General features: G+C 47.0%; 1 protein-coding gene across 7 annotated transcripts in view; it reads left to right on the top strand.

Moving 5' to 3' along the window:
• FLNB (filamin B) overlaps window positions 1-27,552 on the top strand; it is a 124,654-nt gene that overhangs the window by 80,413 nt on the left and 16,689 nt on the right. For 3 of the 7 annotated variants that reach the window (XR_013994901.1, XM_081072940.1, XM_081072939.1), the window contains exons 20-39: window positions 1,131-1,393; window positions 2,714-3,311; window positions 3,588-3,761; window positions 4,590-4,752; window positions 5,364-5,524; window positions 7,967-8,134; window positions 9,131-9,223; window positions 10,002-10,125; window positions 11,078-11,234; window positions 12,332-12,521; window positions 14,368-14,615; window positions 17,266-17,337; window positions 18,058-18,160; window positions 18,861-19,001; window positions 21,313-21,441; window positions 22,194-22,367; window positions 23,248-23,406; window positions 23,705-23,908; window positions 24,938-25,090; window positions 25,195-25,317. Coding sequence is in view for 6 of the 7 variants with exons in the window: in XM_081072940.1 (XP_080929066.1) it covers window positions 1,131-1,393; window positions 2,714-3,311; window positions 3,588-3,761; window positions 4,590-4,752; window positions 5,364-5,524; window positions 7,967-8,134; window positions 9,131-9,223; window positions 10,002-10,125; window positions 11,078-11,234; window positions 12,332-12,521; window positions 14,368-14,615; window positions 17,266-17,337; window positions 18,058-18,160; window positions 18,861-19,001; window positions 21,313-21,441; window positions 22,194-22,367; window positions 23,248-23,406; window positions 23,705-23,908; window positions 24,938-25,090; window positions 25,195-25,317 (3,597 nt within the window). In the remaining variant the exon portion in view is untranslated. Of the gene's footprint in view, window positions 1-1,130; window positions 1,394-2,713; window positions 3,312-3,587; window positions 3,762-4,589; window positions 4,753-5,363; window positions 5,525-7,966; window positions 8,135-9,130; window positions 9,224-10,001; window positions 10,126-11,077; window positions 11,235-12,331; window positions 12,522-14,367; window positions 14,616-17,265; window positions 17,338-18,057; window positions 18,161-18,860; window positions 19,002-21,312; window positions 21,442-22,193; window positions 22,368-23,247; window positions 23,407-23,704; window positions 23,909-24,937; window positions 25,091-25,194; window positions 25,318-26,895; window positions 26,918-27,552 lie in introns of all 7 variants that reach the window. The other 4 variants (XM_081072941.1, XM_081072937.1, XM_081072936.1 and 1 more) reach the window with 4 other exon arrangements.

The following is a 27,552-nucleotide window of genomic DNA, read 5'->3' as shown; positions in this document are numbered from 1 at the left end:
GTTCACCTGGTTTCAGGCTCACACAGGGCTCGGCGTGTACCCCCACGGGAGGCCTCTTATTTCACCAGTGAGGGTTTCTTGGGGTCTCGGCAGGAGCATCGGTGAGCACCTTCCTGGACCTATGACCCAAATGCAGGAGTTGTGAATGAGCCAGGTCCCAGCTCCGGGCTCTGACGCAAGAGCTCAGTGCTGCCAAGCTCCTTTGTCCCTGGGGGGGCAGCCAGCTCTGAGTATACGAGCGGTCACTGTCCAACCCTTTGCGTGTCCCCTTAACAGTCCTTTCTCCAGACCAGGAAAAGCACGCCAATTAGGAAAAGCCTTTGGGACGTGGAGCTCCTTGCCTGTGGTTCGGCAGTATTCATCTAGGCGCGTCCTGTGTTGCCCAAGAGTCAGGATTTCCCTGGGGTGGGGGTGGGGGACTGTGCTCCCAGTGCTTTTGTTTTGGTTCAAAGTCCTTAACCTGTTTTTGTCAAACATAACACATTGGTTTTCTGTGGCACTGCTATGCAAAGACCTTTCAAATACCAGCTTTGTGACTTTTGCCTTCTTGGCTGTGGGATTAAATTTGCTGCCAAGAATTAGTAAATAAAACACTGACTTATGAGAATGTTTTGATAGAAAGTTAACATGAGAAGTAAGTAAAGGAAAGAGGACAGTGTCAGATTATAACCCGACTGGTCAGCAAAGCAGATTGTGGAATCATGTAAATTTAGGTTTGAGTCCCAGCTTTGTGATCTGCTGGATATGTACCCCGGGACAAATTACTAACCTTTCTGGGCCTCAGTTTCTCCATCTGTGACAGCCATTGGTTACTAATAAATACCTCATAGGGTTGTGGTGAACATTAAAGGAGATAATGTGCTGTACTCAGGCCTGATGTACAAAACACATTCAGTAAATGATAGCTATCATTGTTATCATCATTAATTAATAATTGTTCTTATACCAGTTGTTCCTAAGGTCAAGATGCTGATGATTCTTACTCAGTCGTGCTTCTTGTCTTCTGTAGCAGCTATTGCTTATTGTAGAGGCTGAGATGACCCCATGTCCAAGGAATCATCATTTCTGTGCTCTCAGGTCTTGCTGCTAAAAGGATCAGCTGATCAGTTTGGCTTCTTTCCCTTTTCTAGGAGTCGAAGTTGGAAAGGATCAGGAGTTTGCCATTGACACCAGGGGTGCAGGCGGCCAGGGGAAGCTGGACATAACGATCCTGAGCCCCTCCAGGAAGGTTGTGCCATGTCTGGTGGCGCCCGTGGCGGGCCGGGAGAGCAGCACGGCTAAGTTCATCCCTCGGGAGGAGGGGCTGTACGCTATAGACATGACCTATGATGGACACCCCGTGCCCGGGAGCCCCTATGCCGTGGAGGCCTCACTGCCGCCTGATCCCACCAAGGTCAGCTTTGTGTTCGTTCCAGAACATGTCTTCTGTTGTCTAATGTAGCACCATAGTCCTCTGATGCTGGCAAACACCTTTAGAAAATCATGCTGTGATGAAAGTCAGTTCTCAATGGCTAACAGTAGTTCTCTCTTCTACAATTCAGCGTGCAGGGTCCTGGGGACAGCTGGGTCCCACCCCTCCTCTCATTCTCTGGCCGGGAGGGGCTCCCTGTCCCTGAGTTCTACTCTTGTCATTTGTTAGTGTAATAACTCACTCGCTTAGCGGAATAACGATACTCGCGTCAAAGTGAGTCTGTAAGGGCAGGGGAGAGGTGTGCGTGTGGAGCCCGCAGTTGGCATCTGGTACACAGAATGAGCTCACCTTACAGATGCGAGAATGATGGAATCCAAAAGTAGATTGTTCTCATTATTTCTTCCTAGTAGTCCTGAATCAAGGGTGTGAGAGCATGGCCGGTGGTCTGAATGGCATGAATCCTATAAAAGTGTCTGTCTTGTTGAATGAGAGGTGAAAGCCTCAGCCTCCCCTTTCTCTCATTCAAAATTTAGATTTTTCTACTTTAAAGTTTTATTAGACTTTATTTTTTAAAGCAGTTTTAGGTTCGTAGAAAGCCTGAGAAGAAAGTGCAGAGATTTCCCCCGTACCCCTTGCCCAACGCATGCATAGCCTGCCTGTTATCACCGTCTCCCAGCCGAGTGGTGCATGGTTATAACTGATGAACCTGCACTGACGACGTCATCACGCAAAGTCCGTAGTATACATTTGGGTACACTATTGGTGTACAGTCTGTTAGTGTAATAAAAGACTGGGTTTGGACAGGTGTATCATGACATGCATCCATCATTATCATTAATTTTTTATTATGCAGAATTTGTTGAAGGAGGTATAGCCATCAGAGCAACAGTGAGGTCCACGAAAGTCATTCTACGAGGACTCAACCCGGGAAACCTGTGTGTGTGTGTGGGATGGATGTTAGGTCTCCAGCTCTAGCCTGCTGGTTCAGAACAGCCGGGCATGGCAGGAGAGAGGGAAGTCACACTCCATGCTTGACAGGGCCGTGGCTCTCTGCTATGACTTTCCGTGGTGATTAGTTCACAGCCATGTCTCCCTTTCGTAGCCATTTGCAGCATCGAGTGCGTTATAGCTGGAACTCAATTGTGGGGGTGAGTGTGTGACCCAGTTAGGCCCCAGGGAGAAGGCCCGCTTGACCGAGATGTAATTCAGTGCCAATTACAAGCTTGGGTGTTGAAAGCAGTACCGACTGAGCAGCAATACCAGTGTCATGCTGAGTTTGACTTGCATTGTTTCTTCAAATAGGTGAAGGCCCATGGTCCTGGCCTAGAAGGAGGTCTTGTGGGCAAGCCCGCCGAGTTCACCATTGACACCAAAGGAGCTGGAACGGGAGGTTTGGGCCTAACTGTGGAAGGTCCATGCGAGGCTAAAATTGAATGCTCAGATAATGGCGACGGGACCTGCTCTGTCTCTTACCTTCCCACAAAACCCGGGGAATACTTTGTCAACATTCTCTTTGAGGAGGTCCACATACCCGGTTCTCCCTTCAAGGCCGACATTGAAATGCCCTTTGACCCCTCTAAAGTCGTGGCATCGGGACCAGGTCTCGAGCACGGGAAAGTGGGTGAAGCTGGGCTAGTCAGCGTTGACTGTTCAGAAGCAGGGCCCGGGGCCCTGGGTCTGGAAGCTGTCTCAGACTCGGGAGCGAAAGCCGAAGTCTGTATTGGGAACAACAAAGATGGCACCTATGCCGTGACCTACGTGCCCCTGACCGCCGGCATGTACACGCTGACCATGAAGTATGGTGGGGAGCTCGTGCCACACTTCCCCGCCCGGGTCAAGGTGGAGCCCGCTGTGGACACCAGCAGGGTCAAAGTCTTTGGGCCAGGAATAGAAGGAAAAGGTGGGTTTCATAACAAAAGAGGGAGGCTGCAACCTCCCTGGATCCCCATCTCTGTCCCAAAATGTGTACAAGGGGTTGTATTGTCACTTGGCTGAGGCTACTCTGGAAGGGGCTTCTTTTGGGGAAGGGGTGCACATTAATTTCCTGATTTTGAGAGTCTGAGAAACCAGTTGTTTGCCGTCACTTAATGTTTTCTAAAGTGCAAAGAACCTTGGTTCTTGGATTTGCTCTTGGGTCCATTGTGTTGATGTTCTTACCTGTGTGATGGCTCTGCAGATGTGTTTCGTGAAGCGACCACCGACTTCACGGTTGACTCACGGCCCCTGACGCAGGTGGGGGGTGACCACATCAAAGCCCACATTGCCAACCCCTCAGGGGCTTCCACCGAGTGCTTCGTCACAGACAATGCCGATGGGACCTACCAGGTGGAGTACACACCCTTTGAGAAAGGTGCGTTGACTTCTCTTTGGACGTGACCCTTGCTCAGAATTGTGCTTGGCCATTTCCTCCCGGTGAGTGATGCTGAGTTCTGCCTCACGTGCTCAGTCCATCTTAGCAGAGGCACTTGCAAAGTGACGAGGAAATGTGAAAACCTCACGCCCCAACAGAGCCACCTATCCACTCAGGGCCTTGCATACTGGGCCTGTTGTGTGACAGTTGGGCTGAGTTTAGCCTAAGCCTCACCTGAGTAGGCTATACGGTGATGTCATGGAGATCATTTGTGCAATTTTTTTTAGCACATTAATTTCTTTCCTGAATATTAGGAATCATTAAAAAATTGGATAAATCATAAAAGCATTTAAAAAAAGCACCATATAGCCTCATTACCTGGGTACATGATCCCTGTAAATATCCTCATATAGATAATTTTAATCTCTTTTTATAGATGCATGTATGTTCCATAGTATGGGTTTTTGTTTGTCTTCTGGTTAATGACTGGGTGGAGTTTTCCCAAAGCAGGGTAGTATGTTTAAGATAACTGACTTGAATGTAGACTTGCTTGGAGAAGAGAGTTTGTGCGTGAGTGGGTGGGTAGAGGGTTTGGGGGTAGGGGGTGGGTTATGGGAATGCCAAGTGAACAGAAAGCATAAATAGGCAGTTTGTATTTTTTTTAAAATTGGATCATACCAATATTACTGTTTCTTTAACCTACTCTTTTCAAATAACATGGTAAAGCATGTAGACATGAATGTCTAGGTAGAACCCTGGAGGAGAGTGTCACTTCCCACAAATAAGTGACTCCTGTACAATATGTTTCTGTTTTGTTCTTTTGAACAGGCCTTCATGTAGTGGAGGTGACCTATGATGATGTGCCCATCCCAAATAGTCCCTTCAAAGTGGCTGTAACCGAAGGCTGCCAGCCATCTCGGGTTCAAGCCCAAGGACCTGGATTGAAAGAGGCCTTTACCAACAAACCCAATGTTTTCACCGTGGTTACCAGGTAAGTAAGTACCTAGGATTTATGTGTTGTATCTCTAAAAGGGTAGCCCTTCTTTAACTGCTTTAAAGAAGTTTTATGGGGTGTTTCCTACATATGTGTCATGGTCTCCCAACTTTTGAGAGGCAATTTTTCTCTGATATAGGAGGCATTTTCTTTTGTAGAGACTTATGGTACAGAGAAAGACCGAGTATACCTACAAAGCTGCCAGAAAGCACTTGGTAAGAGTCATAAAACTGCTGAGCAAACGAGGATTACTTGGAAGCTCCTATATATGTCTGATAATGGAGACATATGTAGCCAACCTCATATTTAAGTGAAATACTAGAAGAATTCCTATTAAAATCAATCACAAGGCTCATACCTGAATTGTACTTGCAGTCTTAGCCAATGCAATTAGATAAAAAAGCAAATGAAAGATAAGCATTGGAAAGGAAGGGTCAAAGCTATCTTTATTACACCGTTAAGAAATTCCTTGTGTGAGAGGTGCTACAGTAGTTGAGTTGGATTGGCTAAATGGGAAGTTTATAGAGGGATTTTAAAATGAATTTTGGCAATAAGCAGACTGCCATGAACTACTAGTACTACTTCACTTTCTTTTCCACATTTTTCAGAGGGGCAGGAATTGGTGGGCTTGGCATAACTGTTGAGGGACCATCAGAGTCGAAGATAAACTGCAGAGACAACAAAGATGGCAGCTGCAGTGCTGAATATATCCCCTTTGCTCCAGGAGATTATGATGTTAATATCACATATGGAGGAGCCCACATCCCTGGTAAGCTATCCCTTTGAATGGAACCCAAAGAGGAGTTGATTTTGCATGAAAGCCGGTTTGATTTTGCTTATCTCTCTGAATAAAAAAAAAAAAAAGTCTGTTTGTAGTTGCGGAGAAGGGAGATTTTTCCTTAGGGCTGCATCTCCAAGAATATCCCAACTCCCCGTACTAATGGCGAAGAAGTGTTGACTTGGAATTTTGACTGAAAATGGTTGTTCATATGTTGGAGGACCTAGTTCTTAATTTAAAGGAAGGGTGTTTTATTACGAAGTTGAAAATCTCCACTTTAGTTTATGGTTGGTTCTTATTCATCTTATACATGCATCTTGTTTTCTGTTTTTCAGTGACAGTCCTGGTAGCTGATAAAGACACACAAACTCAAATTCTTATTTATTAATTTCTGTCCTATGTAGTGACGTAGTACATACACTTACTGTAAAACAGGGTTTGTTATCCTCAGCACTGTTGATATTTTGGGATATTTTTTTTAAATTAAAGTTTATTGGGGTGACAATTGTTGGTAAAGTTACATAGATTTCAGGTATACAATTCTGTAGTACACCATCTATAAATCCAATTGTGTGTTCACCACCCAGAGTCAGTTCTCCTTCCATCACCATATATTTGATCCCCTTTATCCTCATCTCCCACCCCCCTTGGGATAATTTTTTGTTGTGGGGCTGCCCTGCCCACTATAGCGTATTTAGTGGCCCATTTTGTGACAAGCAAAAATGTCTCCAGATATTGCCAAATGTCTCAACTAGGGGTGATTTTGCCCCCTATAACATCACCCCTAGTTGAGACCCACTGCTATAAATGATTTAAACAATAAAGAAATATATGACTAAAGTAGTGAAAGGCTCTCTATCTAACTTTCATGTTCCAGCAGGGGAATTTCCATAGGCTCTCGTTTTGTTTGTTTTATGAAACAGTTGCCACCCAACACACATCTAGAAGGGCAGGTGAATGTGTGGACGCAAGTCCAAGGACTCTAGGGCTTCTCCCAAGTCAGCTAATGCGAGAAAGAGAGCAGCACCCCGTTCCGAAACCACCAGACAGGAGGAGTCTTGGATGGGTCAGTGCTGTTTTTGCCCTGAAAGCATATGCCAGAGTGAGACACAGGGGAAGGGACAGGCTGAGGGTCCTATTTTCAGGTTTCTGTATCTACTCCCAGGAAGCTGAGTGTCCCCTGACTACACGCTTTCCTGATTCTGTCTGTTCTTTCCCCTTATCATGTGCCACTGTGCACACACCCTTGCCCTCATTCTTTCTCTCACATTGATCAGAAAGCTTTGACATTCAGCTCAAAGTAATTCTACTCAAATGTTCATTTCAGCCTTAATTCAATTAAAGTGACATTTCTCCTCAAACTTGTCCTTGCAGCTCTTTCAATATAGATTTTTAAACTCCTGTAATCACTAATCAAGGGGAGTTCAGCCCTGGACCAGACAAATCTCCTGCCTCAGAAGCTTCCTGTCTAGCCTTTTGTGTGACCAAAATGTGTAGTAACTGCTATGAAGAAAGAGAGCAGGACTCGGTGACAGGATATGGAGCCATGGCTACCTTTTAGTTTTGCACCTCTGCTGTTTGTGGGGTAGGAGAGTGGGGCTCAGAAAAGGGGTAGAAGGCGTCGCCAGAGCCTTCTATGACCTGGTGGCTTCAGCCAGGCAGTGGCAGTGGAGGTGAGTACCTCCTGCTTGTGAAGGCAACCAAGCTATTTTGATTTTGTTGGGAACGTCTGGTGGACGCCATCAGACTTTGGAATCCCCCTTGTAGAAGGGGGTGAGAGTTTGGCTGACCTGTGAGCTTGAAGCACATGGCCATTTTTGAGCATAATAACAGGAAGAGGCCCATGTGCAGTTTTCCCATCAGATGTAGATGCTGCCTTTCTATGTTTCAGACTCTCTGTTGCTTCCCAGAGCCTAATGCCAGCTTCTCCTGGACTCCAGAATTTTTCTAGGCAGAGTCATTTAGTAAAGTATTGGTTGATTATCTCAGTGTCAGGCTTCATAGCTAAGGGAACTTGGGAGGTACTGCTGTGAAACATTCAGCAACCTGCTAGCTTTTGCTTGCATGGGAATTCTAGTTGGTTAAACATTAGCCCAGCTTTTCCTGGCCCAGTACAAAACTCATAGTGGGGTTATTTTTAACAAGGTATCCTGTCTTACCCGCAATGGCAAATTGGTTTCCTGTGGTGGTCTGTTGGTGGTGGCTGCTTAGACCACCGAATCCACAGAATCTTCCACCGAATCTTCCATCAGGAAGAAGGGCTGCCGTGATTGATTGATGATGTCTGCCTGGGGCTTAGAACACGGGAGTGGCATAGCCTGCTTGATACCTGCTATCTTGTATTTCAAGTTATCTTGTTGATTCTTGGCTTCTCACGTGCGAAGTTCAGACAACTTCCAGTGGACGCTCAGAATCCTGTGACCTCTTTTCCAGGCAGCCCCTTCAGGGTTCCTGTGAAGGATGTCGTGGACCCCAGCAAGGTCAAGATTGCTGGCCCTGGGCTGGGCTCAGGTGTCCGAGCCCGGGTCTTACAGTCCTTTACAGTAGACAGCAGCAAGGCCGGCCTGGCCCCACTGGAAGTGAGGGTCCTGGGCCCACGGGGTGAGTATTCATTCTGCCTTCCTGCTGACATTCACCCTGCCCAGGGCAGAGACAGCCATGACCCAGAGCAGATACTTTGCTTTTACATTTGATCAGGAAATTAAAATTAAATTTCTCAAATTACTTTGTTGCTCCATATTCTAGCTAAATAGTAGAAGTTCCTGCCTAAAAGGTAGACAGGCCTGTTATTCCTCTAGCACTCTGTCTTTCCCCTCATTTAATAATATGGCTTTAATTTCATTTTCTTACAATAGTGAGATGAAGCAGATAGTGTTGGGCTCTCACGTATAATCATTGTGCGGCTGCTTCATTACATGATTCGGCATTTGTGAGGGGACTGGGTTGCTCTGGATTTGGGTGGGGGGTGGCTTTGGAGGTGATACTTCTGTTTGAGACGCCTTGGTGCTCACATGGACCATGTGCACACTTTCTGGAAATGACAGATACTCTGCTCACGTGGCACATGGCTTTGTCATTGTCCCAACTCCCTGGCATTGTTGGCAATTTGGTCCACCCTTTTGACAGCCTGGGAGCAGGCCATTTTGGGACAAAGCCCTGAAGTGCATTAAAATTCACTTTTTTTAGTGTGACCACATTACCTCTTCCAGCACTTACAATGTGCCATTCTCTGTTGAATTTCTTAAATTATCTGGGTTTATCCCCAGTGATATGTTCTTGGCTTCACAGAAGTAGCAGATTGGGGGCTACCTTTTTGTGAAGAGGAACTTGCTCCTTGATGGAGTTAGTTCAGCAGGAGGCTATTCCCCCCTTAAACTCAGGGTAGAAGTGGCTTAGGGGAAATGAGGTCATGGGGCTGGAATCTGATTCTACAGAATTACTGAGCTTCAAGGTATGTGTGTGTGTGTGTGTGTGTGTGTGTGTGTGTGTGTGTGTGTGTATGTATAGAAAGAGAGAGAAAGAGAGAGGCAGGCTTTACTTAGTTAGATATGTACCTCTATTATGGCGGATTCTTCAGTAACAGCCTTTTAATTTTAGCTGATGAGACAGATTCCCAGTCATGGCGCAGCCCCTTGAAAGCCATTTCAGAATTCTTTAAAGGTGACCCGAAGGGTGACTTTATGGAGACAGGTTTGCATTTTCCTATTGGCTGCTGCTTTAATTTATATAACCCGAATGCCTCTTGCTGGCCTCGCCACTGAAATTGCCTTGTACGTCCCTCCTCTGCTTTGCTTAATGAGTATGTTTCGCTTTGGTTAACCTACCCTGCTGTTAACCAATCCTTGACGCTCATGTTTGGAACTGGGATCTAGAATCTACCAATACAATGCATGCCTTGATTATGCTTTAACATAATCTCCAACCATCCCCTGCAGTCATCACACTGATGGTCCCCTCACCCCATGAGATTGGCACCCTCACCTGCCTCGCACTTACACCCAGCTTGCTGGCACCTGTGGTCTTTGCTCAAAGGTGGCCACAGGTCTTGACTGGCCAGCACATTGGTTAATTTTGCTGTTCAAGGTTCTGGACTCTTTGGCCCTACATCCCAAGCATGCCTAACCATCTTGAAAGGATATATCATGTCTGCAGCATGCATCTTCCTTCACCATACGCCCTGCAGGAACAAGTGTGGGCAGTCTCCTTAATTATATTTTAGGGCAGACTGAGTGTACTTCCGCCAGTAACAAGCTAAAGGTGTCTCTTGGGGTCATTTCTGGAACCATGAGTTGGGGATCCGATGTCCTGTGATTTCCTAGGCCTCTGATTATGGCCTGCTTGCCTTTGTGTTACTTATCAGTGGAAACCAATAGCTCTTGGGGATGAACGTGATTCTTTTTGTACTCAGCCCAGGGTGGAGCATAAGGCAGGCCAGACAGTTTCTCAGAACGTTCATCTCTGCCCTCAGGCCTGGTGGAGCCGGTGAACGTGGCGGACAATGGGGACGGCACACACACAGTGACCTACACCCCGTCCCAGGAAGGGCCTTACATGGTCTCTGTAAAATATGCTGATGAAGAGATCCCTCGTAGGTAAGCTCTTGACACGTAGGGAAGGGATCCACATCAGACTCCAGCCCACCCCTCTGCAGGCTTCACCAGCATTGCTCTGGTGGCCCCACATCCGTCCATCCAGTCAGCAAGCATCACCGAGAACCTGCTTGCTCAGCACAGGTGTCACAACGTACTAGGCCCTATGTCTGTGGCCCCTGCTCTCTGCCCCGCCCCCCATGCCTTGTGCCTTTCAGCCATTATTAACTTAAAGACAAGCTGAAATTAAGGAGTTGGGAATCTTTGGGAAAAAAACAAGGAATACATTAGTTTTTCAAAGTCTTCTTTCTGTTTTTTCTGATTAGGGCAAAGATTTTGACTTCTTTACTTGAGGATTTGGTTGCCAATAGCATTCCCAGGAAGTGTGGGATAGAAGCCTTACTCCTCGTTCATAATTAATAAAAAACACATTGCGTAAGCTCTTCACCTCTCAGAGTAGCCTCCACAGGTTTTTTAAATCATACTTAAGATCCAAAAGTTTTACCCATACCTCTAATATACATATGTACATAAAGAGCTCTAGCTATGTAGCTCTAACTATGTAAAAATATTTATAAATTACATCTATGTATTACTTTACTAGTAGCATACAAAAATAAGAGGATGAGATAAAATAGTAAAACTGAAGTTCCAATATGCTCGTCCCATGTTAGCATAATAAAACTAGGTTAAACGTGTTAACCCCATGTTTCCCAAACAAATTTTGTAATTAGTTTATATCCCCCGGAATGCAATCGGGGAAAGCCAGTCTGTTGTATGATAGTTACTACCTCCCAATGATAAATGTCTGCTGGACTTAAGACATTGGCTAAATGTACCATGTTACCTGCTCTAGAAATCCCTTCTGCCATCCCAGTTGCTTCGTGTAAGAGAGGTCAGATGTAGTGGTGTTGACAAGAATCCATACTGACCGAGGGTATATGTGTCTCTCAAGTCCCTTTAAGGTCAAGGTGCTTCCTACATACGATGCCAGCAAAGTGACCGCCAGTGGCCCTGGCCTCAGTTCCTATGGCGTGCCTGCCAGTCTGCCTGTGGAGTTTGCGATCGACGCCAGAGATGCTGGGGAAGGCCTGCTTGCTGTTCAGATAACGGTAACTGGGAACCCGTTTCTGGGGTCACATTGATTAATGATAACCCTGGTCAGGGGTAAGAACAAGGATTGTAATAACCAGTTTCTGACCTGATGCCAATTCATGTTGGACAGATTTTTCCCACCAGAGTCAGTGCTTGTGCAAGAGAACAAACAGGCTTGCCTGTGAGGTCTGAGGGTATAGCTCCAAGTACCACGTTTTGCTATGTCTCATGTGTTTGCTCATTATTATATCTATGTCTATGTTTTTATTTTAAAATGTTTTAACTTACTCATTGGATTAGGTAGGAGTAAGTTCTGCTGCACATCACAGTCAACCCTAAAATGAGTGCCTTAAATACATGGATTGTTGATAGTCCTAGCTGGACACTGGGGGGAGGGGGGAAGTGGGGGAAGATGCTGTAAATACATGGATTGTTCTCTCGTGTTAAAGAAGCTGAGGAGCAGGGCACCTGGGTGCTGTGTGGCTACTCTGTCCCAGCATGTGGCATCTGTCCTTATGGTCTCCTCTTGGGCCACGAGGCTCCTGGTGCTCTGGCCACATGATATGCCAGAGAAGGAAAAAAGGCAGATGGGAAAATCCAGGCCTTCCAACTCCATCAGCTTTCTTAAATAGCCCTATGATAAGTCTCATAAAAGACTTCCACTCCCTTTTCATTTGCCAGAAATTTGTCACAATCATGTGGCCATACCTAGTGGCAAAGGCTGCTAGGCAGTGTGGAGTCTTGTATTCTGGGAGCAATGTACCTAGCGGAGAATTAGGGTCCTTAATGAAGAGAGAAGGGAGAGTGAATGTGGTGGTGTGCAAGCAGGGGCCTCTGCCCCCGGCCACCCTAGTGTCAGTGGATTTTGAGCTAAAACACTATTTGTTTGCTTGACAGAAAAATTACTAAAAATTGACCATGTCCATCACCGTGTTAAAGGCATCTGCGACCCTCTCCTCTTCCCACCAAAAACACTCAATTGTATTAAGCCAGTAATTCCATCTCCTCCCGCGAGAGGCACTAATTAATGAGCAACATACTATATCAAGGTTTTCCCTGAGTTGTTTCTACATCTTGGTGACAGTATCCCAAATGACATTTCTCTGATTCACAGGACCAGGAGGGAAAACCCAAAAGAGCCATCGTCCAGGACAATAAAGATGGCACATACGCCGTCACCTACATCCCTGACAAGACTGGACGCTACATGATTGGGGTCACCTATGGGGGGGATAACATCCCGTTCTCTCCCTACCGCATCCGGGCTACACAGACAGGCGATGCCAGCAAGTGCCTGGCCACGGGTGAGTGCAGGTCACGGTCAGGAGCATGGGCTTTGGAGTCAGAAAGCCACGGGCTAGCCCTGATCACACAGCTGTTAAGGAAGTTAGCAAGATACTCAATCCCTCTGAGCATCAGTCAGACTAAGACTTAAAATCTTTTTGAGAATGTTTAAATTCAGGATGCTCTTCTAAGGATCAAAGACTGTCACGGGGTTATTGCAAAGGTTCGATGAGGTCGGGCATGAAAAATGCTTAGCACAGTGCCAGGCACATGGCAGCGATTACTGTAGTACTTTTGAAGTGGGTGCCTTTGTTGAGATCTCAACTGTGAAGGTAGCTCCCGTGAAAAGCAGCAAATGTATGGCTTGCATGAGTCGATGGTTTCGTTCAAGATCATGTTAGGCCAGCATGAGAGAAACACATTCAGGGACCTGGATTTTTCCTCAACACGTGGGACTTAGGCCTGAGTCTCTCAGGAATTCTCCAGGAATATTTGAGCATCACAGTCCCTTCCATCTCTAGGACGCGACTATTTGAGTAGTCCAGGCCCTTCATTTTCTAAGTGCAGCTCTTGCAACTCTCATGCTCCTTCAAGCATATTTCCAAACGTGAATCCCCATCTCTTAAATGAAACAGATTTGCTCTTCCTTAAACAAAATTAAACATAGGCCCCACCCTGGATGTGTTCTGTTTCTCTCATATCTTGTCTGGTTCTGAATGGAGAAAATCGTTTGGATTTCAGGGCAAGCTTGTAAATTGCTTGTCTTGGCCCATTTTGGCTCACTCACTGTAAAATTTGATAACGTTTGAAACATTGGCCAATCTGCCACATCCTGAGTGTATGCTGTGCCAGAGACAACTGAATGGCCTTTGCTAACCAAAGGGCACGTCAGTATTGGGTGGGGACTTCCTCCTTGCTTTCCAGGCCCTGTTCTCGCCTTGTTCAGGCAGAATCCTGAGCAGATAACTGCTCACCTGGGGTCTCCTATAGGCCCCATCTCTCGTTCTGTCATTCAAGGCCTTCCACAGACTGGCTTCCCCCTTCCCTCTACTCATGTCTGAACAACATGCTCTCTTATCACTCCCTGTTGCTTCTACACACTTTGCCCTTTTTCTTTTTTTCTTTTCTTTTTCTTTTTTTTTTGGCCAGTGTGCTTTAGTTTAGACTTTTCTGCACTCCCTGATGTTGTGTGGATCCTGTGTAAAGGGGTGCCACCAGTCAGAGAAAGAGATTGGTCATCGTTTAGGGACAGAGGTTGTATGTCTCCCCTAGCCAAATGCTCCCGTCCTTCAGAATTCAGCCATTTCCCTTTTCCTGAGAAAGCCTTCTGTCAAGGTGGAAACCCTGGGATATAAAGTCTTAGAACTTTTGAATGGATGTACTGCAGGACTCTTCTCTGAAGAGCCGTTGATGTTTCTTTTCTGTAACTTTGTCCCCCTCAGCATTTCTACAGCAGGTTGAGCTGTGATTCTTAATGCCTGGCCTGCATCCATCTGCCCTATTAGATTTTGAGCATCTTGAGAGCAGAGACAGTATTTTGCTCACCTTTGTGTGTACTTGACACTTAAAACACGCAACATGTTGTTTGTTGATGACAGTTCACTTTCATGCCCATACTCTTGAATGGTGGCGAGCCAGATCCAACGTTTCACTGACACTCCGAGCTCACAGGTTCCTTATATAATAAATGAAAGATGAAATGCTTCTGTCAATATCACCTTCCCCAGGCAATCTCTGGGACATCCCTATATGTGGCTGTAGTTGAAGGTCTAACATTTACACATACACATCACACAGACGTATGTGATTTGTTCTTAGGCCCCCAGGGTCACTGTCCGTGGCTGAAACTTCCATTCTCTTCTCCAGGTCCTGGAATCGCCTCCACTGTGAAAACCGGGGAGGAAGTGGGCTTTGTGGTTGACGCCAAGACTGCCGGGAAGGGGAAAGTGACCTGCACAGTTCTGACCCCAGACGGCACTGAGGGTGAGGCTGATGTTATTGAGAATGAGGATGGCACCTATGACATTTTCTACACAGCCGCCAAGCCAGGCACCTATGTCATCTACGTCCGTTTTGGGGGCGTCGACATTCCCAACAGCCCCTTCACTGTCATGGTAAGGAAAATTCCTTCTCTCAAGCATGCTGTTATCAGCAGAAACCATAACAGCTGCCATCGGTTAAGCCTTGGCTAAAACAGCCCCATCTATATATGTATTTCTTTTTCTTTAAAACTTTTTTTCTTAAGCAGTCATGACCTTGTAGGTGTGAGAGGACGCTCTAGAATCCCAGAGACCCTTTGGCTCTAAGACTTCTGAGGGAATTTTATCGGCCACCAAAGTATCCATCATGCTAAGGGTCTTAGGCAATGTCCTGGCCTAAACACAGTTCAGAAAGAGACACTTAGACAAAAATCATTTATAGGGAAAACACTGCAGTGTTTTATTCTGTTGGTCTTCCTTCCTCCCCATGTCCATGGCCTGGAGGAGAGAAGTTCCGGATGCTGCTTTGTCCGAAGACTTGACTGATATTCCGCGACTCCCAAGTTCCTCCAGTTGTGTTTTGTAAAGCTTCAAACTTTGCATCTGAGGGGAAATGGCCTGTCATTTGAAACTGGGAACATCTGGAAAAAAGGGAAACCGTTATGTACACCTCTGGGCCAGAGAATGACTCGGCTCTTTAATTTTCAATTGGAGTGACTTTTAGATCTTCCTCTGATTGTTAAGGTTCTTCAATCAGGAAAAGGGTTAGAAACCTTATGAGCATTCCCTCCTTTAGCCTTCAAGACAAGCACTGTTGGGCCTTGTACAAGTGAAGTGTAGGAGCAGGGATTAGAGTCAAGTCCGCTGAGCCCAAAGTGCCTGCTCTCGCCAGCCACCGAGCTGTGCTGTCCCGCTCAGCTGGTGTGCTTTGATGCCGCGGGCAGCGGCCACACTTGACCACAAAGTTCATAGGCCTCAGTGGTCTGGCTCTGAGCACAGCCTTCAAAGCCCCTTCTAATGATTACACTTTATGCAGCGACAGAGAAGGGCGTGAAGACGCCACTGCAAACAGAAGCTCATGTCTGTCTTCCAGACAGTCTATAATCTGCTGTAGCTTCTTTTCCCTTGCTGTAGACATTTGTTTATCTGTAAATGTGCCAGAGGTCTGGAGGCTCTTTTGTGTCTCAAGGATGTAAACACTTGTCAATTTTTGACAGTGCTCATTTGGGAGTGTTTTTCTCCTTCAGGGCAGACAGAAATGCAGCTAGAAAGTTGGTGTCCTTCTTATTTAAAGAGAAGGATCCCCGTTGTAGTTTTTTGAAGAATCTGTGCTTAGCCCATAGTGGGTTTTATCTTGTTGGTTAGAATTGGGTAGGATGGAAGAACAGCTTTTGGGCAGAGATCACAGCCATTGCTGGTGCAATGAACCGGAGGTAACAGGCCATGTTGGGAGAGTCTGAGTGAGAAAATTGGTATGAAAACATCGAGGATCATTTTAGCAGACAAACCAGAGACCTGAAGTGGAGGCCACCAAACTCATGAGGAATACATGTCCCCTTGACCCTGGAATGCACACAAAGCACGAATACTTTGTGCAGGCACACTGCCCCTAACCACTGCTGACCACAGAAAGGAAGTATCACCCACGGTACCAAGGTTTGGGTCTTCATTCTGCCGTCCCAAGCTTTGTCCCGGCTTCTTATGGGTAGATTCCCTGCCTCCCTCAACAGCCTTGGGTCCAAAGGACATGAACACCCAGTACTGTCTGTGCAGCAAATATCTCAAGAAGACCCAGCAGGCTGGTTCTTCAGGTTAAATGCATCCCACAGAAGACACGCACATGAAGTCATGGATCTAGCAGTTTATCTGTGTGTTCCTATTGAGAAGTCCTGGATCCAAGGCCATAGCGTAGCCATTGAAAGATCTTCTTTCCAGTATCTGAGTAGACCCAACCTGAGAGGGCCCTACAAGGGGGCGATCGGGCTGTTCCAAATGTCACAGCTCACAAAGTTGCCTTTGTAAGAGAATCTCCCTTTCTGCAGATGACAAAATAACACTGAAAGGAGTGAATGTGGGCATGTAGACTTTCCCCCACAGGGGAGGCCTTCCGACTCTTGTTTATTTTGGTAAAAGAGGGAGACCCTCTCATCAGGGCAGTTGGATTAGGAACATGAAGTCTATGGGTTATTGTTTTTTAATGAATTTATAAAGACTTTTAAAACATTGCAAATAGCAAGAGACTACTTTCCCAATTTCATGCTTTTCCCTGTTTGCGTAACAAACATCAGCTTTGGGCCTGGTCACACCACACCACACGTTGCTTTGCAACGTGCTTCCTCCCTTCACTGTGCCGCAGATAGCCTTCCGCATCTATTCGTCAGATGTGCCTGCTTCTTCAGCGTGGCTGCGCGACGTTTCACTACACAGACTTATGGAATTTACTTAGCTGACTCCCTCACAGAGGGACTTTTAAGTTGCGTCAGGTTCTCATGACCCCAAACGGCTCCAGTAAAACCCTTGCATACATCACTCATCTGTGGACTTTCCTGCTACTATTTCTGTAGACCTGTTTCCTAGAAGTGGGGTTGTGGGTTCAAAGGGCATGTGGATTTGACATTCGAAGGAGGGCGCCAACTTGCTTACCCCAAGGGTAGGAAGGAGGTAGGCTCCCTGCTGTGCAATGTGGAGCAGACAGGGAGCAAGCAGCTGCTAGGTGGTAGAATCTACTGAGTAGCAGTGTCCCTCTAATGTGATTCCCTACTAATCTTCATTTGCCACCGACCAGGCCACGGACGGGGAAGTCATGGCTGTGGAGGAGGCACCGGTAAATGCATGTTCCCCTGGATTCAGGCCCTGGGTACACTTTCTGGTTTTTTTTCCTTTTTGCATTTCTGTGTTTACTCAGACTTCATTTCAGAAAAGCTACAGCCTGCTTCTGGGGATTGCTTATGCCCTCTGGTGTCCTGGTCATTGGTTTGTCCCTCACCGATCAGTCCATCACAATGATCCCTGCTTTCCCTGTAATGAGACTCACCCATGTCATCGTACACGCTCCATGAATCACCAGCCGTCATGTGTGTGATCACGCTCGGTGCAGTTTGTCTCTACATTTAAAGAGAAAGATGGACAGCTGTCTTCAGCACTCCTGCGACTCTCAAAGCCACCACTTTTGCACATTGGGTGTCTGTTCAGGGCGAAAGCCACCCGCTGCTACTTTCTGCCACTTAAAACACACCTTCTTTTCCAGGCCACAAGCCACTAAACCTTTCCAGATGGAGCCTCTTGGGACTCACAGACACTGCTGTCTCTCACTTTTCCATTTTCCTGTGGGCACTGCTGGGAATTTTACAAGCAAACTGCCTAGTGATTTTTAGCAATTGGTCACATGACTTCTCCAATCCCTCAGGTTCTGTTCTGGCCCCAGGGCCAGTTCCACAAAGCCCGTACCACACGGGCAACCACATCTCCAAATCCTCGCTGCACTGCTTGCAAAATTCCCAGTTGCTCTGCCCGCCATGGCTTCACGAGCTCACGCTGTTGTCCACTTTACCCAGTGACCGCTGCTTCCTGTTTTTAGGTCACTGAAGAGGCCTATGTCCCAGTGAGTGACATGAACGGCCTGGGGTTTAAACCTTTCGACTTGGTCATCCCGTTCGCAGTCAGGAAAGGAGAAATCACTGGTAAGCACTGTCATGAAAACCATCCCATTCTCCCTTGCTCGCACTAGGTCTCCAGAATGGTACCGGGAGGTGGTTCCACCTGTCTGCCCCCTGACCTGCCGTCCTGATCCCAGCATCCCTGGTTCTTGCTCTAGGGGTTGGTGCTTGAGCTCCTGAGATTGCAGAATGTTCTGTGTACCTGTGTGTGTCTCTGAAGAGGCGGCTCCTCTATAACTTGCATTACCTCCTGGAGAGAGCTTGAGGTCCTCTCCAGGTGAAGAACTACTCCTAACTGTCAGCGTTCTGTTCTGCCTTTTTCCCCGCTTTCTCTCACTCTTCCACTTTTCCAGATATGATATTGGCACTGAGATCTATTGTACCATGTTACTTTCTCTGCTGCCTCCTTTTAATGCCTGCTTCTCTTTGAGTCGGCGCTCAATTAATCCTCTTCTCGTGGTCTTCTCAAGTCCTGCTTCAGCTTCTAATTTGTCAGTACAAAGTAGAAATCCCTTTGCTTAGGAGTTGCCTGCTGCATTTTGTGGGACCAAAAGGGAACAAAATAAAGCCAGGTTCGTGTCTATTTTCCTGTTGTGGAACTTGAGTGTTTGAGGCAGCAGGGAGTGTGCTTTGATCTGAAGACCTTTCTTTTGAAGGCCACCTGTGCCTTCTCCGGGCAAAGTCACTGGTGGGCGCATTGCCCTGTCTCCCTGTGCTCCAATAGGAGAAGTCCACATGCCTTCTGGGAAGACGGCCACACCTGAGATTGTGGACAACAAGGATGGCACGGTCACCGTGAGATACGCCCCCACGGAGGTCGGGCTCCATGAGATGCACATTAAATACATGGGCAGCCACATCCCCGGTGAGTCGGGCTCAGCGCCTTGGCCAGCACGCCCTGCATGCAGGACTCCCCAGATTCAGGAGCCTGAGCTTCTGGGAGGTTTGCAGACGTTCGGTCAACTGCTGTGTGGGAAACAGTTCTCAGTGGCAGGTTTGGGAGTATGCTATTGGCGTCCCTGTGAAACCAGAAGGCCTGTGACCCCAGCAGATGCAGCTCATTTCCAGAGGGATGATGCAGCTGAACGTCCTGGGGCAGAGCGCAGGCCCTTAGGTCCGTGATGGTTTATCTTTGTCACTATGCCAAGTGTGGCCACAGGGTTAGCTGGGAGAAAAATGGGAGGCACATCAAGGGACTTTCCAAGAGAACCCTACGTGGTTTGGAGGTTTGTGGCGGGAGAAGAGGTTGTGAGAAGAGGCAAAGCTGCCTTATTGTCACACTGCCCTTGACAAGGAAAGCCAGCTCAAGTTTCAGGTCCTTCGAGCAGCAGAATGTGTTGTTACTGTTCTTTTTTAAAAAACAAAAAGTATTCTTGCTCTTTTTTTAATTAAAAAAATTATTTTTTAATTTAATACTTTGAGTAGGCAACATGCACAGAGTTTTAAAATGATGTGGAAAAAGGCTTCCTTCCCACCCATAGCTCCTATCTGCCCTCTCCTTGAACCAAACTGATAGTCTTTTCATGTTGGATTTCAGAATATTTTTAAGACTCTACAAGCAAATGGGAATACAGATTTGTAATCCTTTTCCATATTTTACATCAACAGTCACTTACTCAACACATTATTCGGTCCTTGTCCTTTTTTTCTAACAGTTCATGCAGGAGTGCTTTGCACATCTGAATAATAGAGCGTCTTCGGGGCACCCTGCCATTTGGGTGACCCCTTACATATTTAACCGTTGTCCCCGGTGGAGGATAGTTCTTCCCCACCTTTTGCTGTTACTAGTCGTGCTGCAGTGAATCATAGCCTTTTACGTTATCGTACTACACTTGCGAAGGCGTATCTGTGAGATTTTGTTCCCAGGGGAGGAATTGCTGGGCACAGGTACTGGCATCTGTCATTTTGCTAGATGTGACAAATTGCCCTTCATCGGGGCTCTTCCAATTCACACACTCACCAGCGATGTGGGAGAGTACCTGCTTTTCTACAACTTTGCCAGTGGAATAGACTGTTAAATTTTTGAAACTTTGCCAAACTGATAGTTGAAAAAACAGTATCTTAGTGTTGCTTTATTTGTATTTTTCTTATGAATGAGACTAGGCAACTTTCTATATGTTTTAGTACTACGAGTGTTTGTGTATCATTTCCTGAGAACTGAGCATTTCCATCCTTCGCCCGGTTTTTCTATGTGGTTATTGGCCTTTGTCATATCAGTTTCTGAGAGCAATTTAAACCCTGGAGAAGTTAGCCCTTTGCGATGATGTTTGCTTTAGTTTATGTGTATGTGTGTGCATAACATTTGTTCAAAGCAAAAATGTATTATCTGCTTCTATTTGAATATTATAAAGATGAAGATACAGAGAAAGTGAAAATTGTCTTTCTCTCATTTCCTTCCTAGTTTCCTTGCTGGTATGTGTGTCTTTTCAGATGTTTTTTTCTGTACCTACAAACATGCATACAATTTTGTTTTGTTTTGTTTTTAAAGGGGTGGAATAATGGTGTTAATATTATATAGCAACTTGCCTTTTCCTCTTTTTAATGCAACGCATTATAGATAATCTCTCAAGTTAGTACATATAGATCTCCCTCATTCTTTTTAGTGACCCAAGAGTAGAACAGTATTTATGTAATCAATTCCCTATTATTGGATATAGGGCTTTTCCTAATTTGCATCTGACAACTGTGGAAATGGAAGTACTTGCATAGGGCTGGGAGTGGAAGTGGGTAGGAAGGATCGCTGTGGGATACATTTCCACAGTGTGGGGTGGGCTTGTAGGGCCTTCCATTTTGAAGGGCACCGTCAAATGGCCTCACAAAAAGCCTTTTCAGCTGTGTTCCTTCTTAACAGTGAGTGGGTCATTTGTTCACACAGTCAGTCAGCTGTTTCCTCTTTATTAGTCAAGTTGAGGGGGACTCCCCTGCTTTAGTGCCCCCTCTGGTCTGGAGCAGCCCCAGGACTGATTTTCTTGTGTAACATTGAAGGAACAATTGTGAGTAGACCCCACTGTATGTCCTAGGAGGGTAAGTTCCATCAGTCTCATTTGTGCCTTCTGCCTCTGTGTAGGAGACACCACACCTGCTTGCTGTTAGAGAAATGTTAGGACACTGGGGGTCCGAGGTATACATTCCCCCTCAGTGACTCCCAGTTTTGTTTGTGTTCTTTGCAAACCCAGAGAGCCCGCTCCAGTTCTACGTGAACTATCCCAACAGTGGGAGCGTTTCTGCATATGGTCCCGGCCTGGTATATGGAGTGGCCAACAAAACTGCCACCTTCACCATCGTCACGGAGGATGCAGGAGAAGGTACTGAGTCATTTATGTGGTTATATGCTTTCAGTTTTCCACTGGAGAGCTACGCGGACACAAGTCCAGGGCAGCTTTTAAAAATAAAACTGTAGGATGGTTTTATTTGTCTTACCTTTTGTCTCGTAGAAATGCCTTACATATAGCTGCTCTGTCTTCTACCCAGAACAGGAATTTTTGAAGTTTTTTAGGTTCTGATTGAAATCAGATTCATGCTGTGAAATGCTTCCTGTGACTTGCCTAAAATTTTCATTGTGTTTTGGTTGATGACGGTTTTGTTTTTGTTCTTTTTACATATATATACTCGCATCCATGGGACCATTTGAGTTATTTAGTGGCCCATTCCAGATAAATCTGCATCCCCACCGTCTTCGTGGCGCTTTTCACATTTGTGGTTCTGATGGGATTTCCACAATGGCATCCGGCGCCTGAGCGGCAGTGATAGTCTGTGCGATACCCCTCCCGTGTGTGTGGTTGGGGTTCAGGGCTCCACCCCTTTCTCGTCCCACACATCTGGAAGAGTAGAGAGAACTTCAGGGTTACTTTCAGTGAAGAATTCACATGGGGGCGTTCCTTCCTAGTGGGCGCTTTCACCATGTACGTCGCTTTATTCTGACCTACGCACCTTGCCTATGGCTCACATGGCTTGTGTCAGACTGATGTTCCCAGACTCAGGGCTGCCTTGGATGAGTTGTTCCCATGGAAACAAAGAAGCACTCCCTGATGGCTTTCCCCCCTGCTGCCATTCACAGGTGGCCTGGACTTGGCTATCGAGGGGCCGTCAAAGGCAGAAATCAGCTGCATTGACAACAAAGATGGGACGTGCACAGTGACTTACCTGCCCACGCTGCCAGGCGACTACAGCATTCTGGTCAAGTACAATGACAAGCACATCCCCGGCAGCCCGTTTACAGCCAAGATCACAGGTGGGCTTACCTGGCTCGCTGGGGCTCCCTAGTGAGGCGTGTGGCTTCTCCCCCATCAGCCTTTCTCCCCGTCAGACCAGGGACAGCACGCTAGTCATGTTTGAGTTTAGGTTTCACAGGGACTCATTTGGAAGGAACTGGAAATGCAAGACCAACTTCAGATGAGCTAACTTCCCCCCTTAGCTGGTCAGCCAGGGAAACGGCAAGCACTCCATTTGGAGTGCACTTATTTTATGCCAGTCTGACTCCCACGTGTAAATAGCAGGGGATCAGATGGAGGCATTCAAATAATACGTATTATTAATACGCATGAATACACGAGCTCAGAGATGCCTTCAGCATCACTACTAGATAGATTTCCTCCATTTTATAGGTGGGAAAACTGAGGCTTGAAGAGATACTGGCTTAGCCAAGTTCACGTGGATGTTGTGCGATTCAGATTGAGGTTATCTGCTTCAAAGCCCTGCTGCTACCCTCTATTGTGCTCACTGGGTTTTGATCATGCTCTCTGTAGGTCCTAAAGAAATTGCCCAAGACAAGGTTCTTGCCTCTGTTTAGACCTGTCTGTAAATAGCCAGCAGTCCAGTGTGGAACATGATGAATGTTTACCTGAGAAATGCCCAAAGGGATGGCAGGCAGGTGGCAGGTGCCGTCCACTGGCAGATTCCTTTAAAAAGTGTTCCGTGAAGACTTAAGACTCCAGTTCGTGCCAACAACCAGTGTTCCTCTTAACCAGGCATACGTAGAAATCATTGATTGTTGGCTAGGTCCACTCACTGTCTGAAGCATGTTTTTTCACTTACCTTTGGGTGGTGTGAGGGCTTCAGAGAACCGAGTGACCACGTGTAATGGAAGCCGTGTTTGCGGGCTTGTTTCCTAGACGACAGCAGACGGTGCTCTCAGGTGAAGCTGGGCTCTGCTGCTGACTTCCTTCTTGACATCAGTGAGACTGACCTCAGCACGCTGACGGCCAGCATTAAGGCTCCGTCCGGCCGCGACGAGCCCTGTCTTCTGAAGAGGCTGCCCAACAATCACATCGGTGAGTCCAGTCCTCCTTCCCGGCTGGAGCTGGGACATCTTAGGTGGGAGGTGGACATTCCTTCAGTCCTTTCCTGTGAAACTGGTAACATATTGGAGTGTGATATGCTAAACCTGCTAGATCACACACGTGATAAAAGTCAAAGTGTATTTCTATGTTGCAAGGTTGACTATCTTCTCGGATACTCTGAGTTGCTGCAAAGTCAGGAAGGAAGTCGTATTTCCATACGTGTCTCCCTCCTAGTTCCTCTCCTCATTCCCTTTCCTCCCCCCTTACCCCAAACTGTGCTCTGGTCCAGGCATCTCCTTCATCCCCCGGGAGGTGGGCGAACACCTGGTCAGCATCAAGAAGAACGGCAATCACGTGGCTAATAGCCCTGTGTCCATCATGGTGGTCCAGTCCGAGATCGGCGACGCCCGCAGAGCCAAAGTCTACGGCCGTGGCCTGTCAGAAGGCCGGACTTTCGAGATGTCTGAATTCATCGTGGACACGAGGGATGCAGGTCTGTGAGGGTGGCCCCAGGGGCCAGGGGGGAAGGCTCGGAGCTTCCAAGAATGGGTCACTTTCTTAAGCTGCTTTCTTAAGCTGCTTCATTCCTTTGTCCTATGAACTCCCTTTTCTTTCTGAGTTGTTGGTCCTTATTCTGGCATTATCATTTAAGCCCCATGCCCACTGGCAAAGTTGGTGTTATCTTTGTTTTCTAGATGAAGAAACTGAGGGATTCACAGCGTGTCTCCTTCTGGCATTTGAACCCGGAGCCACTACAACTCACAGATCTCTTTCATTATCTATACTCCCACCATTGTTCTCAGCTTCCCAGGGTCTCCTGGACTCATCCCAAGCAAAGAATGTTGGGTCAGCTGGCCACGGTCGTGTTCTGCTCATAGTGCTCTCATGGAAATGAGGACACTCTTCCTATTTCCTCTTTGAGATGGTTTGAACTAGGCTGGGCCTCTCCAAACTACACCACATCCTCGTGTCTTCATCTTCTGCCGTTCTGAGTGGTGGCCATGTTGGTGACTTCTAGACAGAGTCATTAGTCCTAGGGGAGAGGGCCAGAGAATTCCTGGTCCTGATGAGCTGATGCTCCCTCTTCATTCCTCATGTTGTTAAACCTTCAGGTCTGCTGTCTTAGTGTTCCCCTGGCTAGACATCCAAGGCAGCTTAGATATTCAAAGTTTCAGGCCTGTGGCTGGCAATAGACCTGCAAGGCAGTGCATGCTGTTCTTGGAGGCGTGTGGGCAGAGTGTCTTTCCCAGTGGGTTCTACAGGGCAGGTGACCCATAGGATAGTCGTAAATATCCTCGAGAGAAAGGTTCTGTGGTCAAAGCCATGTTCAGCACGTTAACCCACTGTAGGATTTCACCTGCTCCTCTGCCTGGGGCTCTCCATCAGGAGCCACAGTTATCTGCTTTCTGCTCTCTGGAAATAGCAGTTTGAATTTCCAGGGTTAGATGTCCTTTCCACGTGCTCTGAGCTCTCCCTTCCCAGAGAGTTGCTGTCACAACAGCCCTGGGCTACTGTGTTGCAGGTTATGGCGGCATATCCTTGGCCGTGGAAGGCCCCAGCAAAGTGGACATCCAGACGGAGGACCTGGAAGATGGCACCTGCAAGGTCTCCTACTTCCCCACGGTGCCTGGGGTTTACATTGTCTCCACCAAATTCGCTGACGAGCACGTGCCCGGTAGGTGCAGTCCCCTTTGCTCTCCTAGCCTGGTGCTTGGGTTTTCTGTAGATGTTGTGCCTGGGGCCTTGGGCTGCTCACGTGGGCCTTCTCGGTCCCTGCAGGGAGCCCGTTTACCGTGAAGATCAGTGGGGAGGGGAGAGTCAAGGAGAGCATCACCCGGACCAGCCGGGCCCCCTCTGTGGCCACTGTCGGAAGCATCTGCGACCTGAACCTGAAAATCCCAGGTGAGCATGAGGGGCCTGTGTGTGGGGACAGTGGGCACCATTGAAAATGAAGTCCAGGCCTGAGCCAGCATGTACTGCCAAAGTTCACCATGGGTGACTAGTCTTTTTCTTTTAATTTCCATTTATTACTATTTTTAATATTTATTTTTACAGAGGTCCACCCAGGAAAAGTAAATCTCTTCACCCGCTCCCCTTTTCTCCTTCCAAAGGAAAATAGCTTTATTATATCCCATGGGAGGAAATAGATAAGCTTATAGATTTTAATTTAGTAGTTGTCGAATAGAATAATGTCCGTGAGAAAACTAGCCCTGCTGATGCCAATACCTAGAAGTATTTAAGAGGTGTCAGCCCAGCAGCAACTTTCAAATTTCCATTCATCTCTTTCATTCCTAAAATTAAACCGAGGACCATGCTGCAGGGCTGGCTGTGTGGGCACATTAGCCCTTTAGCCATGTTTATTCTCCATGGGGCCCAATTAGCCAGTAAACAGGCATAGTCTTTCTGAAATGTGGTCCAGGTTCTTTCTATAAAGAATCCTCCCAAAGAGAGATCGCTGTGTGAGTAAAGGTTTTGAGGCTCCTCTGCCCAGCAGCTGGCAGATGCTGTGGAGTTGCACAGATTCTGTGGAGACAGAAACTCTATGTTGTCTTCAGATGACACTCATTTCCTAATCTGGAGAGGGGGCTTTTTTCCCATACTGGGAATCCTGTCTTTCCTGACATGTTGCGTATCGATTTGCTTTGCCCTCTGAGCAATATTTTATGGGTTCTTCCTGTGTAGACACCACGTTGGTCACGTGTGAATGTGATAAAAACCTCGTTGCTCTAGTGTCCAGACCAAATCACTTAAAAAGAGCTGTATGGGTCGTGATCCTAACAAATTTATGTGGTCAAATGTGAGGGAGGTAAGCGTCACCTCATATCTCACCATCCAGGGAGATGGTGGCTCATGTCTGAGGAATGGAGCTGGACCTTGGATGCCTTCAGCCTCATGGGCCCATGGGCTCGATTTCAGATCACACTGGTGTGCTTACTCACTCTATTGTGGGCCTCTTTCCACAGCAACAAATAAACTCCCACATCACCTTCTGAATGACTACATAAGGTTGCATGCATTTCATGTCAAATGCACCGCCCGTTGTTAGGTTTTCTCATTCCACGTACACTCACTTCCATCCCTCAACTCCTATAATCATTGCTCTGTGACATTCGCCACCAATTGCTCAGGCTGTTGTCACATCAGAGGAGACTGCTGGGCCGGTGAGTTTGCGATGCAGCTAGGCCTTGGCAGCCTGCCCTCCAGAAAATGAATTGGCGCCCATTTCTCTATCCTTACCAGCACTGGGCACTGTCTTTCTCTCTCATTTGACCAGTCTGATGGAAAAATATGGTGTCCAGTTTTCAATTTAATTTCTCAGGTTGCTAGTGACAGAGACTGTTTTCATTTGCTTCATTTCTCATTTGGCAAATTATCTGTTCTGGTCCCTTTGCCTGTTTGTCTCTTATCTTTGTGTGATGTGGATGGTTACCCTTTCTCTTTAGCCTTTTCTGGCTTCTGACTCCTTTTTACTCTTTTCAGTTACTTGGTACCAGATGACTCGGTGAGTCTCACTTTTCCCCTCCTTACTGAAATGACCGCCTCTTGTCAGTTCGAATGGAGGATGGCTCACCAGCTTCCAGAGGTTTTCGGACCCAGTCCATGCTGATGACCTTCTCCTCAACCTCCCTTCCTTTCTGTGTCCTCAGGGCTCAGAGTCATGCACTGCTCAGCCCCGACCCTGTAGGGCTAGAGGGTGCATTTTCATGTGCCTCTAGGTGATGGCGTCACGCCATCACCCAGCATGTGGTGTACCTGTCTCTACCACGTCAGTATAGGCACGGTCCTCGGCATGGCATGGGCACCTGGGGTGGAACAGATGTGGTCTGCTTCCTGGTGTTGGGGACCCAAAGCATTGCTTCCTGGAAAGTGGCCTGTGGTCTTCGGTTTGCTCGAAGCTTTGCTCATGCATGCTTTCCCCTTCATTGTTGGGACTGACATGTGTTTACCTTTTTCTTTGAGTGCATTTTGTCTTGTTACCTCAAAGAAATGCCAAGGCTGCTTGGCAGTGAGGGATGACAGCTCTGGCGTTGTCTGCCCTTACCTACCTATGGAAAAGAGTCCCTATAAGTATGACAGATGGCCCCATGTCACCTTTGGCCTAAAGACATCTTCTCTGTCATAGTTTTTATATATGTG

The sequence above is a fragment of the Rhinolophus hipposideros genome, assembly GCF_964194185.1.
Source record: "Rhinolophus hipposideros genome assembly, chromosome: 14".
Lineage (NCBI taxonomy): Eukaryota > Metazoa > Chordata > Mammalia > Chiroptera > Rhinolophidae > Rhinolophus > Rhinolophus hipposideros.
Note: the sequence above shows the minus strand (reverse complement) of the source record. Positions and strands in the feature narration are given on the sequence as shown.